This window comes from Hoplias malabaricus, chromosome 4 (assembly GCF_029633855.1).
Source record: "Hoplias malabaricus isolate fHopMal1 chromosome 4, fHopMal1.hap1, whole genome shotgun sequence".
Classification (NCBI taxonomy): domain Eukaryota; kingdom Metazoa; phylum Chordata; class Actinopteri; order Characiformes; family Erythrinidae; genus Hoplias; species Hoplias malabaricus.
Genome location: NC_089803.1, coordinates 35,147,028 through 35,163,863, shown reverse-complemented (window position 1 = coordinate 35,163,863; position 16,836 = coordinate 35,147,028). Strand labels below are relative to the sequence as shown.

The 16,836-nt window shown below is 39.8% G+C and overlaps 1 protein-coding gene across 2 annotated transcripts in view; it reads left to right on the top strand.

Moving 5' to 3' along the window:
- znf609a (zinc finger protein 609a) overlaps positions 1–16,836 on the top strand; it is a 99,214-nt gene that overhangs the window by 67,774 nt on the left and 14,604 nt on the right. For both annotated transcript variants that reach the window (XM_066668370.1, XM_066668371.1), the window contains exon 3: positions 10,893–11,118. In XM_066668370.1, coding sequence (XP_066524467.1) covers positions 10,893–11,118 — 226 coding nt within the window. The remainder of the gene's footprint in view (positions 1–10,892; positions 11,119–16,836) is intronic.

The following is a 16,836-nucleotide window of genomic DNA, read 5'->3' as shown; positions in this document are numbered from 1 at the left end:
GATACAGAGCTGTGAATTTGAAAAGAGCTGTAATACAAATATTTAATTGCAGTAAAATAAAAAAAAGAATGTAACTTTCACAGCTGATGTGTAGATGTCATGTTTGTGTTCTAAATTGAGCCAGTGCAGATGTGCGTGGCACTCACGTATGTTCTGCCAAGGCTGTTGCACTGTTGTCGTATGCTCACTTTGCATGTTAGCTGATGTGTGGTAACGAGGTTTTCTGTGATATATAAATTACTCAGACAGGCTCTTCCTGCCCACTGCTTTCTGTTCACCTGTTTGCCTGTCTGGCTCTCGTCTGCTGCTGCAGGCTCCCACGCTTTCACAGCCAGAGAACTCTCGCTCCTTAATGACTAAAAGCTGGAAATGGGTGAGCCTTATAGAAAGGCTAGTTCCACTCTTCATCTTGACAAGATCATAACAAGAAATCCGCAGGGAATTCACAGCTCGTGAGGAGTTGGCTAGAAAAATCTCCCTTTTGTCAAGATCGTGTTTGTAGCAAAAGCAGTTCTTTCTGTGCAAAGGTGAGACGCTCTTAAAGCAGCTATCAGTTTGCATCCAAAATGTCTAGTTCTCTGCTACATGTAATAGTGGCTTTGTTACTTTTGAAGGAAGAATCCTTTAGAAGGCTTTTTGAATATCTAACTGAAGTGTGCAGTTTGTACAGGAGGCACACTCACAGCTGTATGTTGAACATAATCTACACATTAAAAGGGGCTTGAGATAAAGCACTCTTTTTAAATGTACGCTTTGAGCTGCATGGTGGTAGAAAAAGGCCTGGCCTTATTGTGGTTATGGTGTAAGGAGTAAGGAGGCCTTATTTGCTTTGTTACAGTATAAATGTGGTGACTATTATCTTTGTTATTCATTGGCTTTCCCTTGCCATTGAAGCTTTGTCCTTGTTCTGGTTTCCAGGAGTAAGACACTTTCGGCTTGATGGCTTTGTTTGACTGACTTGTTTGTCTTTTTACTTCCTTGCTCTTTTCTCCTGAGGTATGACTTACAACTTTTTTGGGGGGTTTCCAACGCATTTGGTGGAAAATGACTTGTGGTTAACAACTGTGTCATCTTTGTGAGTGTTTTTAGGGTTGTGTGTATGTGTTTGTGTGTGTTATTACTTCACGTTGCCCAATAGCCTGGCATGAACTTGTTGCTGTTCGACCTACCACCCCCAGCTGTAAGGCTCAGGGTTTGGCATGTCCGCACCTACCAATTTAGCACCTCAAATGTGGTCAGCAGAGCAGCTTCCAGAGGCCAAGCAAACTCAAATTACAGAGAGCTTTTGGTTTCCATGAATCAGATTTTCAGTGGCTCCTGCTCTCTAATTATAGGTCAAGGCAGTTTGTTGCCTGATTTGTTTTATGACTTGGAGGTATTGCTGTTCTCTGGGCGCTCTGGTCTATGGCCATTAGGGCTCAACACAAACAAACTAGATGCTCACTAAATTTGATGTTGTGTTTAAATGATTTACTCTTTCTCCAAATGTCTAACAGGATGGGTTTGGTCTCTGATCTTTGTCATTGTTTAGTTTTGCACTGGAATTTTGAGGCTACCCTTCTAACAAGTTATGCGTGTTTACAGCTAATTGCAAACTGCATGCTTCAATCATCCCCATTTGCTTCAAACTGAATTAGGTAAAGTCAAATCTAACACTGCATGATATAATTATCTAAAAATAGACAAAAACATGTCTCACATCTAAAAGCAGACATGTAGCAGTCTGTATTTCTGTCTAATGTTAACAATATGACATATATTTATTATACATATACACATTATGTTTTAGGTTGTCACCTTTTTGGATGAACTCAAATTTTTTTCCCCAAAGATTAACATTTTTTTTCTTTCTTTCTTACTGAAATTAATGGTATCCCTTAGCCTTCAAAAATAGTGAAGGCCTGTTGGCTATATTTCCAAAGATCTCATTTGATTCTGGTGTGTTAGGGGGACGGCTTTGCTTGTACTCTTGACACCTTTGTTGCTCACTGTTTATCATAGAGACTGATCAGTGGAGTCTGAATAACAACAACCTAAAGCTGTCTGTTTTGGCTAGCTGTGTGAAAGTGTTTTGGTTGAATGGCCAACGATGTGGTTTTCTTCTCTGTTTGTTTTCCAGCAGTCAATTGACTTTCAGGCTGTTTTTCATGCGCTGGAATGTTGGAACAAAAGCTAAGCAACGTTTTAGCCCTCTTCATCCTACCGTCAACCGCTGTAACATTCATTTATTCAGGATACAAGTCTGACAGGGGGATGTTTGAAGTCTTCCAGACACCATTTCCTTCCCTTTTGCCTGGGTTTTCTTCACCTTTTTAAAACCTTAGTAGCCTATTGTTTACGCAGCTCAGATTAACGGTCTTAACCTGGGGGGCTGTTTGAAGTTGAGTCTTTCTAAACATAGCGTGACATTACTTAAACTTAGTCAGCATCATCAGGGGTTAAGTTGAAAGGGTGTGCTGCATGAACTATCCTTGCTTTTACATGTCTGCTATGTTTCCATATTTCAAAAGAAGTTTGCAAAAGATAATTTAGTGGATTGCTTAGTCCTTAAAATGTCTTAAACACCCCACCCCCCCCCCCCCCCCAAAAAAAATATAATCTGATATTTAAGCCCTCCTTTGAACCTCACAAATTACACTCAGTTAATTTAAATGTAAATTGTGTGAATTAGAATTGTTTTACCAGTATTTTAAATATATATTTAAAGCTTTTACATCAGTTTATAGTGGCTGCGGTTCTACTTTTAAACAGCCTTACATTTAATTTATTAACTAGCACAATATTTTGGAACCTATTAAAACTTCTGAAACCACCCTTGTCCCTGCCCACATTTCAGAGTACACTACTCAGCTATTTTTCTCTAGTTCATATGCTCTCAGGTTTGTTTCTTTTGTTTTATAGTTATGGAACTTGTGGTCTCAGGTTTAACATTTGAACACTTGTTGAGCATATGTGATTTTTTTCACCATTGGAAAGTTTGTAGTGTATCACAGAAACATATGACCTGACCTGAGCTCTTCTAACATACCAGGGCCTGACTCAAACTCCCAAGTGGGGTCAAATGACCCTTTTGTTTTTTTCAAAGCTTCTGCCTTTCAGTGCAGGGCACAGGAAAGGTGAGATCATGCAGCCGTGCATGTCTGGAATAGTCCTGAACATGAAATGTTTTTTTTTTCTTCTCCTCTCCCCCACTGCAGAGAAGAGGGTGTGTGGACCTGCAGGAATGTTCTGAATGGAGTCTAAGCTTGAACACCCACCTCTCAGCCAAAGCCAAAATTTCCCATACTATAGGGGAAGATTCCTTTCCTATTATATCCTGCACTCAAGCTTCAGAACTTATCCAAGTCGGATCCCTCCCCCACTGTTTTTTGAAAGGTTTTTAGAGATTCGTTTCCGCTGGTGAAACACTATCCTATGGGGTACCATTTCTTCATACCCTGCAGAGCAGGGAGAGGTGGTTTGATGTTTTCCAGACTTAAGGAGGAGTGGCAGAAATCTTACTCACTGAGGACCCTCAAAGTGATGATCAGAGGAATTTAGGGCTGTCACTGTAGATTATGTCAGTAAATGAGTAGTCTAACAGTTATTTTGACAAGTAATAGGGTACTCAGCACAAAAAGAACATGAATCATAACAAACCAGCCATGCATAGTCTTTCAAAGATCCCAGAATGCTTTTTGTGAAATGGAGAAACAAGAAAGACCATCTTTACATAGATCACTATACAAAATGTCCATTTAAATAAAAATGTGTTTTTTAATCGTTGTTTTTGGGAATGATTTATATGGTAGTTCCAAATGTAATATTTTAAAAAATATTCTTAACCTGACCTTGCTTGGGTTGTCTGACTTATAATGTATGTGCACTTCGACCAATTGACAGCCAATTAAGTGTTTGCTCAGGTAAGTGTTTAGTGTAGGTGTGGTATGTCTCTGTGTGAGCATATTCACTCTGGATAGGTGTTAAGTGCCTACGTATTTTTGCTTGTCTTGTTACATATCTGATGGTCCAGATGCTGTATTTAGTTCTGTATATTTATTACAATTCTAAGTTTTTTCAGCAGACATTGCAAAGTAAATTGTGAAGCATTGTTTATACTTCTTTGACACATCATGTAGCGTAATGGTCCATGACCTTAACATTTAGCGAGAGTGAGTTTGCTGAAAGTTCTTCATTTACTTGCAGTGTGTGGAATGAGAACGTTCATGTTTGTCAGCATTTCTCAAACTTTCAGTCCTCAAACTATCATTTCAAAGGTCATTCAGGACCAGGTCACATTTAATTGACTTGTTATACAGTTGTATTATTCCATTTAACCCACTGAATTTCTTCGTATTCCAACCTCAACTCCAAGTAAAATCTTGCATTAGTCAAACATCTGTGGTATTGTGTGGAAATCAAATAATTTACTACCCATTACTCATACTGTCGGCCTGCTGTGTTTAACATCCCAGTCCTCGAGGCAAACAAATGTTAGTAATAATTTGATATACATTTTTAAATTAGGTTGATGTAGGCATTCTGCAAAACCTCCTGTGTGTTGGCTACTGGTACTGGTTGGCTACTTGTTGTCATCAATCCAGATTGTGAGGCGCCCTTTGGCTTTGAATGTCAGTTGTTTGAAAATCCCAATTGTGTGTTAACCACAAAGCAGGGCTTAGAGATCCAGGGTGTGGACAAAGAGCAAGGCCAGTGTAGGCAAACTTGGCAAAACTGAGGCAGCTTGAAGAAAAACTAGCACTGAACCACTAATGGTGTGTTTAAAACCACAAAGGAGAAACTGAGCCAGGAAGCGGGCTTTGTTTTTGTTGAGCACTGCAGTCGCTCCCACTACAGTTCTGTATTAATTTAGCTCTTGTTTCCAGTGCCTGTTCTCCAGCTGTTCCTCCACATACTGCCTTTGGCTGTGCATTTCAGAGCATAGAGTGATTTGGGTTTTGGCGGTATGTCTCTTCCAAAGCATACTCTCTTATGGTTAGTGTTTGGTGGTCTTTCCTTATAGTTGTAAGCATTGGTTTTTGGTTTGGAACAATGTAGCTCTTGGTCTGAAGGCACCGTGCTTTTGATTGTAGGAGGTCTGCACTGTTACTGTTCACAGGTCCACTTTGTTTTTACTGGCAGTTTAATGTAGCATATCACATAACTGCCAAATGTGCTCAACAGCTCTGCTCAGTTTTTATGCATTTATTTCACAAGCCTCGCCTGCAGCCAAGTATTTCACATGACCTTTTCACTGCCCTCCAATATTGAAACAGCTTGTAATGGTACCTGTGCAAACACTACTTGAAAGTAGTGCACCAAGGGGCAGGTGTTTGAGTGTTGCATTGCCAGGATAGTCTTCCCAGTCATCCTGTCTGGCACTCCATTGTCAGTTGCTTTTCTTTTTTCGTCTGCCGTTGTGTTTTATGTCAAAATTAAAATAACAACCACATAACCCCTGAAAACTTGGCAGCTAGCTGTGCAAAGATAACACAGTAGTTATAAACTGTTGGTCTGTTAACGGGGTGTTTTAGAGCCCTACAATCCCATCCCCTCCTTCCACCACTGATTGCTTTATATAATTGCAGTCCACTTGAAATCAAAATGGAACCTTACTACATTGCTGGTGTTTGTCCTTGGTCAAACCAAGCACAATTCCTAATGCCATACCATTTTAAATACCATACCACTCAGAGTCTGTACTAGATCATTTCAGTTTAGCTAGGTTGTCAGCTGCAGACACAACACTGTACAAAATGAAACCTCTTATAAATCCTATGTCCGACATGGACATGTCATCACAAGTCTTTCTTATATTAATTTTAACTAAAATGACTGAGGACAAAAAAAATGAAAGCACAGCAAAGGTTAAGCTATAAGAAACATTTGAAACAGTTGTGACTATCCATAGTTTGTATAGGGTTAATGCTAGCTAGATGACCAAAAAAGTAGCTGTCTGAACCAATAGTAAGTTTTAAAGTGATCTGTAACTAAAGTTTCAACTAGATTAGCTAAATTAAGAAACCAAGATTGTGTTCATATATAACTTCACTAAGGGATAAAAGTGGCCTGGGGAAAGCTAATAGCGTGCCACTGTGGCTAAAAAAGAGCTTAGCTTGGAATGCAGAGCATTGAGGTGGGAGAACTAGCTGAAGGATCACTGGTAACACTTTCCACCCATCCACCACACTGTGGTCATAAAAGCTCCCCAAGAATGACTGCTGCCTGCTGTTGTTCAACAAGATTAACATTCTGCAGCTCCATTCTTCAGCTCTAGTGAAGCCCTCATGCTTTTAAGTAATAGAGAGCCCTGCAGGGATTGGTGCTGAGCTGCACAGAGAGGGTGGGTGTCCCAGAGAACTGAAATTGGATTGTGTTACTGTGCTTTTGTGAATGTAGCCTGTGAACTTACTGGTTAGAAAGGAAATTATCAAGGATCTGTTTTGGGTTTTCAGAGATTAGGATGGACATATTTGGTGTAATGTACTATGTAGACTACAGGTTCGCTGTCAAAGTTGGTCAAGAATTCCACATTTCGAAAAACTCTCTTGTATTCTCTGTAATGTTCTCATTATACATACAGTCATTCCAATAGAACACAGTACATTAATTGAATCAATATGGCTTCTGTTTTGTTTCCCCATCACCAGATTGCTCAGTTATAGAATTAATCATTATTTGATTCAATAGAGCTATCAATTAATTTTTTTTGTCTGGATTAATCAGTGTTTTATATAATATATTTACAAAGACACAAATTTAAAAATGAAAATTTATTGCAGCATTTCAAATAACATATAATGAAAAATGCTCTGTTGTTAAATAAGAAATATAAATAATAATACAATAAAATAATAATTAAAGGCTTTTATATATTCTTAACAACCATGTTCTGTTTTATACATTTACAATTTTTAATGCAAACAAAATTCAGTTTTGAAAAAACCTACATTTACATTTTCTTTGGCATCCAGCCCTTCCTTTTTCAACAGGAATTTTAATTTCGGAGCCAAAAAGTTAATATGTCCATTGTTCTGGGCTAAGGCTGACTCTCTTGTTTAGAAGCTGCATCACCTGCTGTAGAGAAGTGCTCAGATGGGGATAAGATGCCTGGGAGTTAGAGTCAAAAAAATCTGCTCTTTTTGAATCAACTCCCCAAAGTGTTTATTTGAGACACAATGTAAATAAACCCAATTATTTATAATGAGAGAAATCAAATAAATATCTATTTTTATTGATTAGTTGTTGCAGCTCTAGTTTGTAGCCATATTCCAATTATCTACATTTTAGGGATGGCCCCATATATTCGGATATTCATTCATTGGGTAGGAATTTGGTTTATAATTTTGAGATTCTGATAAATGTGGCTATCGATAAAGCCAACCCTCCACTCCTCACATATTCAGCCTTGTCAACATAAATGTCTTGAACGAAGCCTATATAAGCCTAACACGCTACAGCAACCTGCTTACAATGAAGAATGGCAAAGCTACAGTTCATTTTGTCAGCTTTACACCTCAAATTAGAACACCTCCACGTAGCTCTGGTTTATTTGTGTACACTCTGTGCCCATAGTGGCAGCAGTGCAGCCTTAATTTTAAAGCTTTTAAAGATTTTCTGAACCATAGGGCTGGCCCCAAGTATATTCAGGTATTTCAGTATTTTTGGGTATTCCGATTTTTGTCTGTTGAGTAGATATCCGATTTCTAATTTTGAGATTTGGATATTCAGTTTTTTTGGATAAATGTGGCTATCGATACACTTACACTTAACTCTTACACTTACAACGAAGCCAGGTGATGCCACAGTTTACTTTCTTAGGTTTGTGCCTGAAATTAGAGCACCTCTGCTCAAACTGGTTAAATTGTGTATATTCTCTGCCCTTAGTCAGTGAGCTAGTTAGCAGGTTAGTGAGCATAGGTAGCGAGGAGGAGCGTAGCCTTTAGAGAGGGACATTAAAGTAGGGGTTGGAAGTGGATTTTGTTGATGACAACAATATACACCACCCCACTCCCCGAATATTAGAATATCCACAGAATATCCCAGCCAAAGCTCTGAAGCCCAGGGTTTCCTGCAGTGCTTTACGATTAGGGCTTTGACAATGTTTTCCACCAACCCCCCACCCTTCCCCCACCCCAACAATTAAATTGGTTTAATTTCTTATTAAGGCTTCCAATGTGTTTGCGCATGGCTTTCTGTTATGTCCAGTGATTTATCAATCCATTGTAGAAAACACTCAAGAGATCCTTCAAAGTTCCAAAGTACTTTCTGTGACTCGTTTAATGCGTTTTCAGTCACAAACACACATTCTGAAGTATAATCCAATGTTTAAGGCAAGCTGTGTGTCATCTCTGAGTTTCCCTGGCTGTTTGTACACTAGGTCAGAGCATGTGCAGCCCATGCTTGTAAACAATATTTTGAATCAATGATTTGAATTTGCACTTGATTCGTGAACCGATTCACTCAATGAGTTGACTCTACACTCAACCCCTTATGTAAGTTCCTCAAAACATCCAAACACCACACAGAGCACATAATGCACGAAATATCAATGGATTTTTATAACACCAAACGATGACATTTTGGGAGCGTGTGTGGGACTGTTTACAACTCCCCGGTCACAAAAAAAGAATCAGTGAATCACAATCACAACCCCACCCCCTAATGTAGCCCTACTACATTTGTTAAATTTTCTCAGATTTGTTAAATGATTTCTTATTTAAAATCTTTTGTTTCTTGTCCTGCTCCATTTGGCTTCAAAATACATTCCAATGGTAACGTGGGATGTTAAACGTCACACTTTAGCTTCTCATCAATTTTCAGTGTATAGGCCACTTCTCCTAGTGCAAGTGCAGGCATCTGTTCAGTCACCATGGGCTCAATAATATCCTTGACGGTAAGAGCCTCATGAGGTGTTCTCAGAAATCCTCCGTCTGTTGAACGCACCAGCTGCCTCATCAATTACAGACCTCTTCTCTCATCTCAATACAGCTGGGAGCTTGTTGCTTCTAGTGGGGAAAAAAGCAGCCAGTCACCAAACCAAAAAAGCTGGTGCTTCTCTTGCTGCATGCCTCATTAATAGCACCCCTCCCCATCCTTCTCAAACAGAAATGCACTCAGTGCATCTGATAAGCAATCAAGCGTCAAATTGCTGTGGTATCTGCTGTTCTATTGTCCTAACAATGACCAGCAGGCTTCGTCACATCCTTATAATCTCACTGTGAATTGTCATTGATAAACTACATGTGCTTTCATATTTTTACTTCTGCTCTGTAGATAAACTAGAAGTAAATTGATTCCCCAGAGAGCCTTTTTAAAAGAAGAAACCTGCTGAATGTGGCAAATGTGAAAGTGCTACATCTGTCACTTCCTGACCTGACCTTGATACTTGTCAGCACGAAATTACATATAAACAGATGTTAATGACAAGTATTTGGCACCCTTTTTCATGCATCCACAAGGATTCAGTAGGTTCTGGCATAGCTTTTGTTTCTTAAGACATCTTTTGTCTTTGTCTTAGATATGTAGCAAATTATGGATAATTTTAAGAATCAGTTATCGATTATTTTTAATACATTAATTCATATCAAAATGAACCGGCAGTAACCTACAAGAAAACCATATGTACATATAAACCAGCATGGGGAAAAAAGAAAAGCTGTTTACAGCATCTTGTGTAAAGCATTTCCAAACAAGTAGCTGATGTTATGGCAGCAGGGAGATGGATGAATGTTGGAGGAATTGTGGAATGAGCAGGTGTTTGCTGAATTTTGTCCATATAGTTTATTTCCTTGTGCATGCAGAAAGATTCTATTACATTATTAATGTTATATAATGGTGAGAGGTTTTGGACCTAGGTTGTCTATGACTGGTACCCAACAACTCTGGGGTGTTTTCAAACGTGCTTTGGGAAAAAGTATATCAAGAGAGTTCAAAGTGCTCTTTGACATAAAATTGTCCGAAACGTAAGACTGATCCACATGGACATGTTGAGACTTGCAAAATATCTGCTATATTGAAACAGTTATCTATGATGCCTATTACAGGTGTATTACTCTACAGATGGCACAAGTGACCTCTTCACCTTTTTATAGCAGGCTGCCTTGAAAATTAAATTATGATGTAGAAAATGTGTTGCCCCCCCTCCACCCCCAGGGCTAGCACAGATTTCTGCTGTAATGTGAAATATGAACGTGTGTGTCTGTTTCTCACGGCTCAGTATTTGATTGAAGCTAAGGAGGGCTCTGTCAAATCCTAATGTAAGCAGAGTCATTAATGCCTCTAATTAGATTATCAAACTGGCTCCCCGATGCAGAATAAGCACCAACATTTGTGAAATCCAAACAAAATGGGGGATGGGGAAACAGCTGTAGTAGCTCTTTTACCTTGGTAGCTTATGTTGTAATCATGCTGTACACTTAAGCATTGTCTGCCATGAATAATAATTACTGAGTGCTAACGATGCCATCAGGGCTGAATAAATCTAAGGTAATGCACAGGGCCGTATGTGTTTGACTTTGAAATGTCACCCAGAGCAGTTGCATAATTGCTAGAGAATAGGGAAGCCTGCTGATGGGGCCTAATATTGCTTCAGTGTTGCTTAATGTTGCATATTTAACTGGTTTTAATTTCATAGCTTTTCTCCTTATATGTTCTCTATGAGAAAAGCGTGAGAGCACATCTGTTAAAATGGTCTAATTGTTAGAGCGTGGCCTATAGCAGTAATTATTGTGCATTTATATTTCTGTGCTTGTTTGAGAGATTAAATTGCTCCATTAAGAATGTAAGTGTTGACCTAGATAGGTCACCTTGTGCTGTATTTTACTTTTTAAAAAAAGGCTGCATCGTGAATTTTCTCATTAACGTTTGCACATTTTAACCCTAGCCTTTTCCCCCCTTCTTTCTTTTTGCAGATGGAGTCGCCAGTCTCCACACCGGCTCCTCCACCTCTTCATCTCCTCGCTCCAGTGGGCAGTAGTGAGATCTCATCCCCCTGCGAGCAGATCATGGTTCGCACACGCTCAGTGGCAGTCAACACGTCCGACGTGGCTCTGGCCACAGAACCTGAATGTCTAGGCCCCTGTGAGCCTGGAACCAGCGTCAACCTGGAAGGCATTGTATGGCAAGAAACAGAAGACGGTAAGAATCGAATGATATATTTATACTGGTGCTATGGTTCTACATGACAAAGTGCACTTAGGATGTCACTCTGTTTTGAGCAACAGTTGCATCACGACTGGGGTTTGTGTTTTATGCAATACCAGTGTTATGTAGATGCTTCATAAAACCACTGGAAATCTGGTGTCTACTGACCCTGACATTTAGCCTAAGCACTGATCTATAGCCATATAGGAATACAACCGTGTTAGTATTGTCACTCCTCCTTGTGTTGTGGAACAAAAGATAAAGAAATTCTGATGTTATTTAGAACTGTGAAAAATGATGAAAATATTGGTTGTTGGAATTTTTATCTTCTTCAAATCAGTTTTGGAATCTGTAACAATGTCTGCATATGCCAGGACTTGGCAGAAGTGGAGTGCAGAGTACATTGATGCTTTACAGAAAGGTACCCAGTTATTGTACAGTCCATTTTCCGACCGTAACAGTGGAGGATTTTAATCTAGGGCAAGGCAGACTGATGGTTACTGCAGTGCCAAGTTGGCTCTACTAGAAGTGCAGATTTTTTTTTTTTTGGGGGGGGGGCATTTGCATTTCAGTGTTTTCCACTGAGGAAACGGGTCCAGACCGAAGCCCATGAAACCTGTGCCGAGCTGGGTTTTTCATCCTGCACTAAATCCATTACATGTTGATACGTAACTAGAAGGGAACCTCAGCAAGCTCCAATTGCGTCACATGCATGCTCAAACATGACTCCACTGCAGGGGTGTTAATTTGTTTCAACTCTGTGAGAGGCTGAGATGGGCACTAACAGTAATGAAAGAGTAAACAACATTGTTTACAGTCAGCCTCCAGCGTAGTGTTTTGTAAAGCCACAAATGAGAGCTGCTGCATGCAGCCTGGTCCAGTTTCCAGAAGAGGCTGCAACTAGTTAATTTTTATTTTTATTATTATTATTATTATTATTATTATTATTATTTTACTGCAATCAGTTTCATGGTTCCTTGTAATGGTTAAGATTAGGAATGAGCACAGTGAGCCAGTTTGAGCTCACAGAGCCAAGGACCAATTACCCACTGGAGCTACTGTCATCCACTTAGTCTTTGTTTGGCAGGCAAAAATTGTTGTATGTGTGTCATAAGTAAACAGTGTTGCTGTTGAGGTTGTAATCATTGAAATCCTTCCTCCGATCCTCATTCAGAAGCCCACTAATGACTGCTCGTATTGCTGTGCAGTTTAAAATTGCTGCAATTTTCAACATTAGGCAGCCTTCATACTCACAGGCTCCCACGCATCCCATTAACTGCGGTGCACTACATTTCAGCCCCTCTAGGCTAACCTGACAGTGGCACGGGGAGGATGTATGACTAGCTTGCTTTCTCTCTTTTTCTCTCTCCTACCCATGCCTTCCCCTCCTCCAGCGCCTCTGCTTTGTGGCCCCTTGGTGATTCAGTGCCTCGTTTCTGGCACTTCAGTACCTCTCATGCGGTGTTAGTAGTGCCTGAGCCCCAGAGGTCTCATCATGGCGCAGCAGCCTCCACTTGACAAATGCAGAAAATAAGCCAGAGAAAAGTCTAAAGCAGCCTCCAGAGAGCGCGGAGGAGATGAGCAATAGCCAGAGAGTGTGCTGGCGCTGTCAGAGCTGCCTCGCTGCTGGAAGCACAGAGCCGTAGAGCTGTTGCAGACAAGTCTGTCGGGGCTGCGGAGGTTTCGCTGGCTTCGGCTCCTCGATGGGGCTTGTATAATGGGTCGGTTCTAGGCAGTTGTTCAATCTTAGCTATCAAGCCATAAATATAAAGAATGCCCTGCTTCACACAATAGCTAAATGGCCACGTTTGCGTGCCAGAAACTGACAAATGAATTTGTCATTTGGAGTAGTGCAGTCATTTTCAGAGCCATCACAATCTTGGATCAGATCGTTTTGTTAGTAAGCCAGACTGTGTTAGCACATTAGCTGCAGCGTTTCTGACCTTTTGTGTTTAATTTATTGAAGTAGTACAACATTTGTTGGTTTTGTTTGTACATATAAGATAGAAACACAAACAGATAATTAGGTCTTAAACTCTTACCCTACAGGCCAGATCCAATATAATTATTATACTATAATGGAAATTTATACTGTTGCTGACTGAAATTCAGAGGCACGTATTTTCACATATAGAGGCTTTTCCCAAACTTTAAAAATCAAAATAATATTTTAACCCCTTTTTTTTTTAAAATCAGACTACAGTCTAACATCAGTAGTATTATTATTTGTAGTGGTATGTGGAGCATTATATCAGTTATAATAAAATTGCCCACAAACATCACTTTAAATTTGAAGGACTTGCAGATGTTTGAGGTTCTGCATTGTGACTCCCATGCAATATTGCTTAAATATCCTGTTTAAAAAAACATGGGTTTGGTTCTTGCTGTCTTGCCTTACTCCTGGATAGATTTGTTCAATTTAATCTGCAGATCTTATGTAATGTAAGCCTGATTAGATAAAGTAGGCACTGATAAAGCGGGTTTATTGGGCTTTCTTGAGTATTTATTGGTTTATTTCCATTTATTCTAATGTTACAGGGTTTTTTTTTATTATTTTTTATTTTTTATAATAAATCCTTTCTCAATAAATAACAGATTTGCATGTCATTTTCCCCTGATGGCTTAAGCCTTCTGCACAGAACTGCTGTTTGGAACATGGTGTTCCACCTAATCATACACATGTTTGATAAGTGTTTTGTAATTCCCTACTTAAGTATTGCTGTTTAGAAATAGTAGCTGAACCTTGATTGAGGGCCTACTAAATGTAGTAGATTATTTGTAACTCTGCAGATAAATATGGGTTTGTTGATATTCAGCTGACTGACAGTGGAGCCTGTAGTGTATTGGATTGACACAAAAGGCTTGGTTGACTCTCTTTTATACGTCTGGTTTATTGCTTGGTTTTTGTCACAGATTGCACCCAAAATGTTTTCCTCTTAAACTGAAGTTGTATTCATTTGCACTCAAAGGCAGTGCAATCTTTTGCGTTGGAATTTGCCTTCCAAATGCTGACCTTTCAGAGTGTAGTGTTTAGAGAGCGTTGTGTGGATCAATGAGCGCCCTCATGCTGCGTAGTTGGAGTGAAGTGTGGCAGCAGGGGGAAGGGAGAGGGGAGTGAGGAGTGAGGGGGAGGGTTTAGAAGGCACCCCTGACCTGCCATCCATGACCTCCTTCAATCAGTAGCCCAGGATGCCTGACAGCTCACCATGCTCACACAGGGAGCCACAATGACAACGAGGCGCAGCAAGAGGATTTGCTGAAAGGAGCGAGACTGAGGTAGGGTGAAGGATGACAAGAAAGCAAAGTGGCTGAGTGAAGAGAGCGGGATAAAGAGAGGGAGATACACTCACAGAGAAAATGACTGGCATTTTGAAGGTGGCGCCGGGGCACAAATCCCTCCTTGGTGATAGTGCAGTGACCCAGGGGTCGGGCCAGCAGAGCTGCACTCCCGCATGCTGACAGTTGGAAATGTCAGCTCCAAATCCTCTAAAATTTTATTGCTCCTGAAGTGCTTCCCCAGAAAATCCTCCCCCATAGCAGACTGGTGCGCCTCCCTGGGTGAGGCAGCAGAGCTTGTGCCAGGGTTGAGCCCTTGATGGCCTAATGTTGTTACTGTGCCATAGACATGATGGCAAACCAACTCAAGCACAGACTGACTGACCTCTTCCGCTGTCTTATGTCTTCAGAACAAAAAAAAAAAAAAAAACAAAGTCAGCCAGTCTAGCTGGTGTTGTTTGTGTGACGTAACCGTTCAGTCTGTACAACACTGGAATTAGAATTAGTCAAAAATGTCAATTTACCAGAACTACATCCCTATTGTTTGTGAAATGTATGATTTGTCTCTCAACCAAAACACCACACATAAGAATAATCAGAACAATTCAACAGCCTGCTACCTCAAAGACCACTTTTGGCTTGTAACAAGGTGATGTGGACAATGTCAGCCTAATGTTTTAATATTGACTGATATTATTAATTATCACCATATTGCATGTTGTGATATTGTCACCATCTTAAAATACCTCTAATACTTCACTCTTAAAAACAAACTAGAGAGAACACATCATATACTTTAATGTCAAAGCTTTTATTGTATTATGGTTATTTTAAATATTCAAATATTTATCAGATCACAATCTACACGCACAATATGCAAATTACTCAAATCCACAAGAAAGAATTTCACTAGACATATGTAAATTTACATTTTGATTATCCTGCCCAGCTCATGAAAAACTGACACACTGTAAAGCTGTAACAATTTGATCTTACCATTAAAATAAATATGATCTGTATCCTGTGTCATGAATACGTTCTTAGAACATTAACATCTCCAGTGTGTCAGCTCTGCTCTGGAGATTAAAATCATTTAACCAGGACTGAACATGAGCAGTGCCATTTCATGAGCATTTTTTCTTCTTTACTTGTAAATAAATAAGCAGATGAGTGTATAATCATATTTATGTCTATGTTTATGTTGTTGTTATGTTTATATTACCTGGTGTTAATTTGTTAGTTAGCTCTTTGTCTTCTCGGAATGAACTCACAATCACAGCACTGTGCCCAGTTACAAACACTTTAATGACATTTATTCAGTGTGTGGCACTGTATGAAAGCCTCTATGTGATGTGAGGTGGAATTTTTATTTATTTATTTTTTAAATAGTTCACCAAATTAGCTTTTAAGCTAATGGTGCATACAGCTGAAAACCACACCAGTTATCCTCACTTCATTCACCACAATTTAGCATGCAGCTCTTTGTTCTGGACAGTGCATGTTCAGGGAAGATACTCCTTCACAAAATATTAGCACAGGACAGGAGCTACTCTGCAGCTCCCACAGCAGTAACATCAACTTTTACTGAAGTGTTCATTAAAATCCTAAATCATCATGTTACAGAGAGTGAGCATTTGTGTTTTGAATCCCTGAAAGGTCAAACATGTAGACCCACCTATTTTTAACCACTTGGTTTATCACCAGTTCTTGCAGAAATTTCTCCACAGTAGTCAGTCAATTCTTATTCCAGGGTGCGTGTTCTCACCGTCTCGGCTTCTCATATCACTTCTTAGCTGCCCTCTTGCTTCTCTCTGAGGTTTATAGGCACCACCTGGCTACCATACTGCTTCCTTTGGGAGCCCAGAGAAAGAGGTCTGGGGGGAGAGCAGCATTGTAACCCCTCTATTGAGCACAAGTCACTCGGCTGTGCTAAATCACCAGTGTGGTTATTACAAAAGAAGGGCCTTCAGCCTCGCCTCTGTCTCTTTCCTGGCCCCTCTTGTTCCCCTGGGACACACTCACCTTGCTCGTGTGTGACCTGTGTAATCAGAAGAGGTAGCCACCAGAGTGAACATGTTGGAAGAGCAGAACCTCATAAAATTCTCATCTCTAACCGACAGTTTTCTTCTTGCTGGCATTTAATAGCTGTCGTTTCAGGTCTGTACTCCTCTCCGAGGATTTCAGCAGTATCAAGCACTCTGGCCTCTATGATTTATAAAGGCAATTTTGAACAGTCTAACTTTGTGTGAAATATTATAAAGCAAAGGTTATAGCATAATTAAATTGCTCGATTTTTTCCTTTGTGAAATTAATTCCTTCTGAACGGAACATTTAGGTGCAAGCTGTATCTTATCCTACCTGAAGTTTCTAAATAATGTTTTACCTACCTATGCTTTGTATCCTATTCATAAACCATTAAAAATGTAACCACTGTGT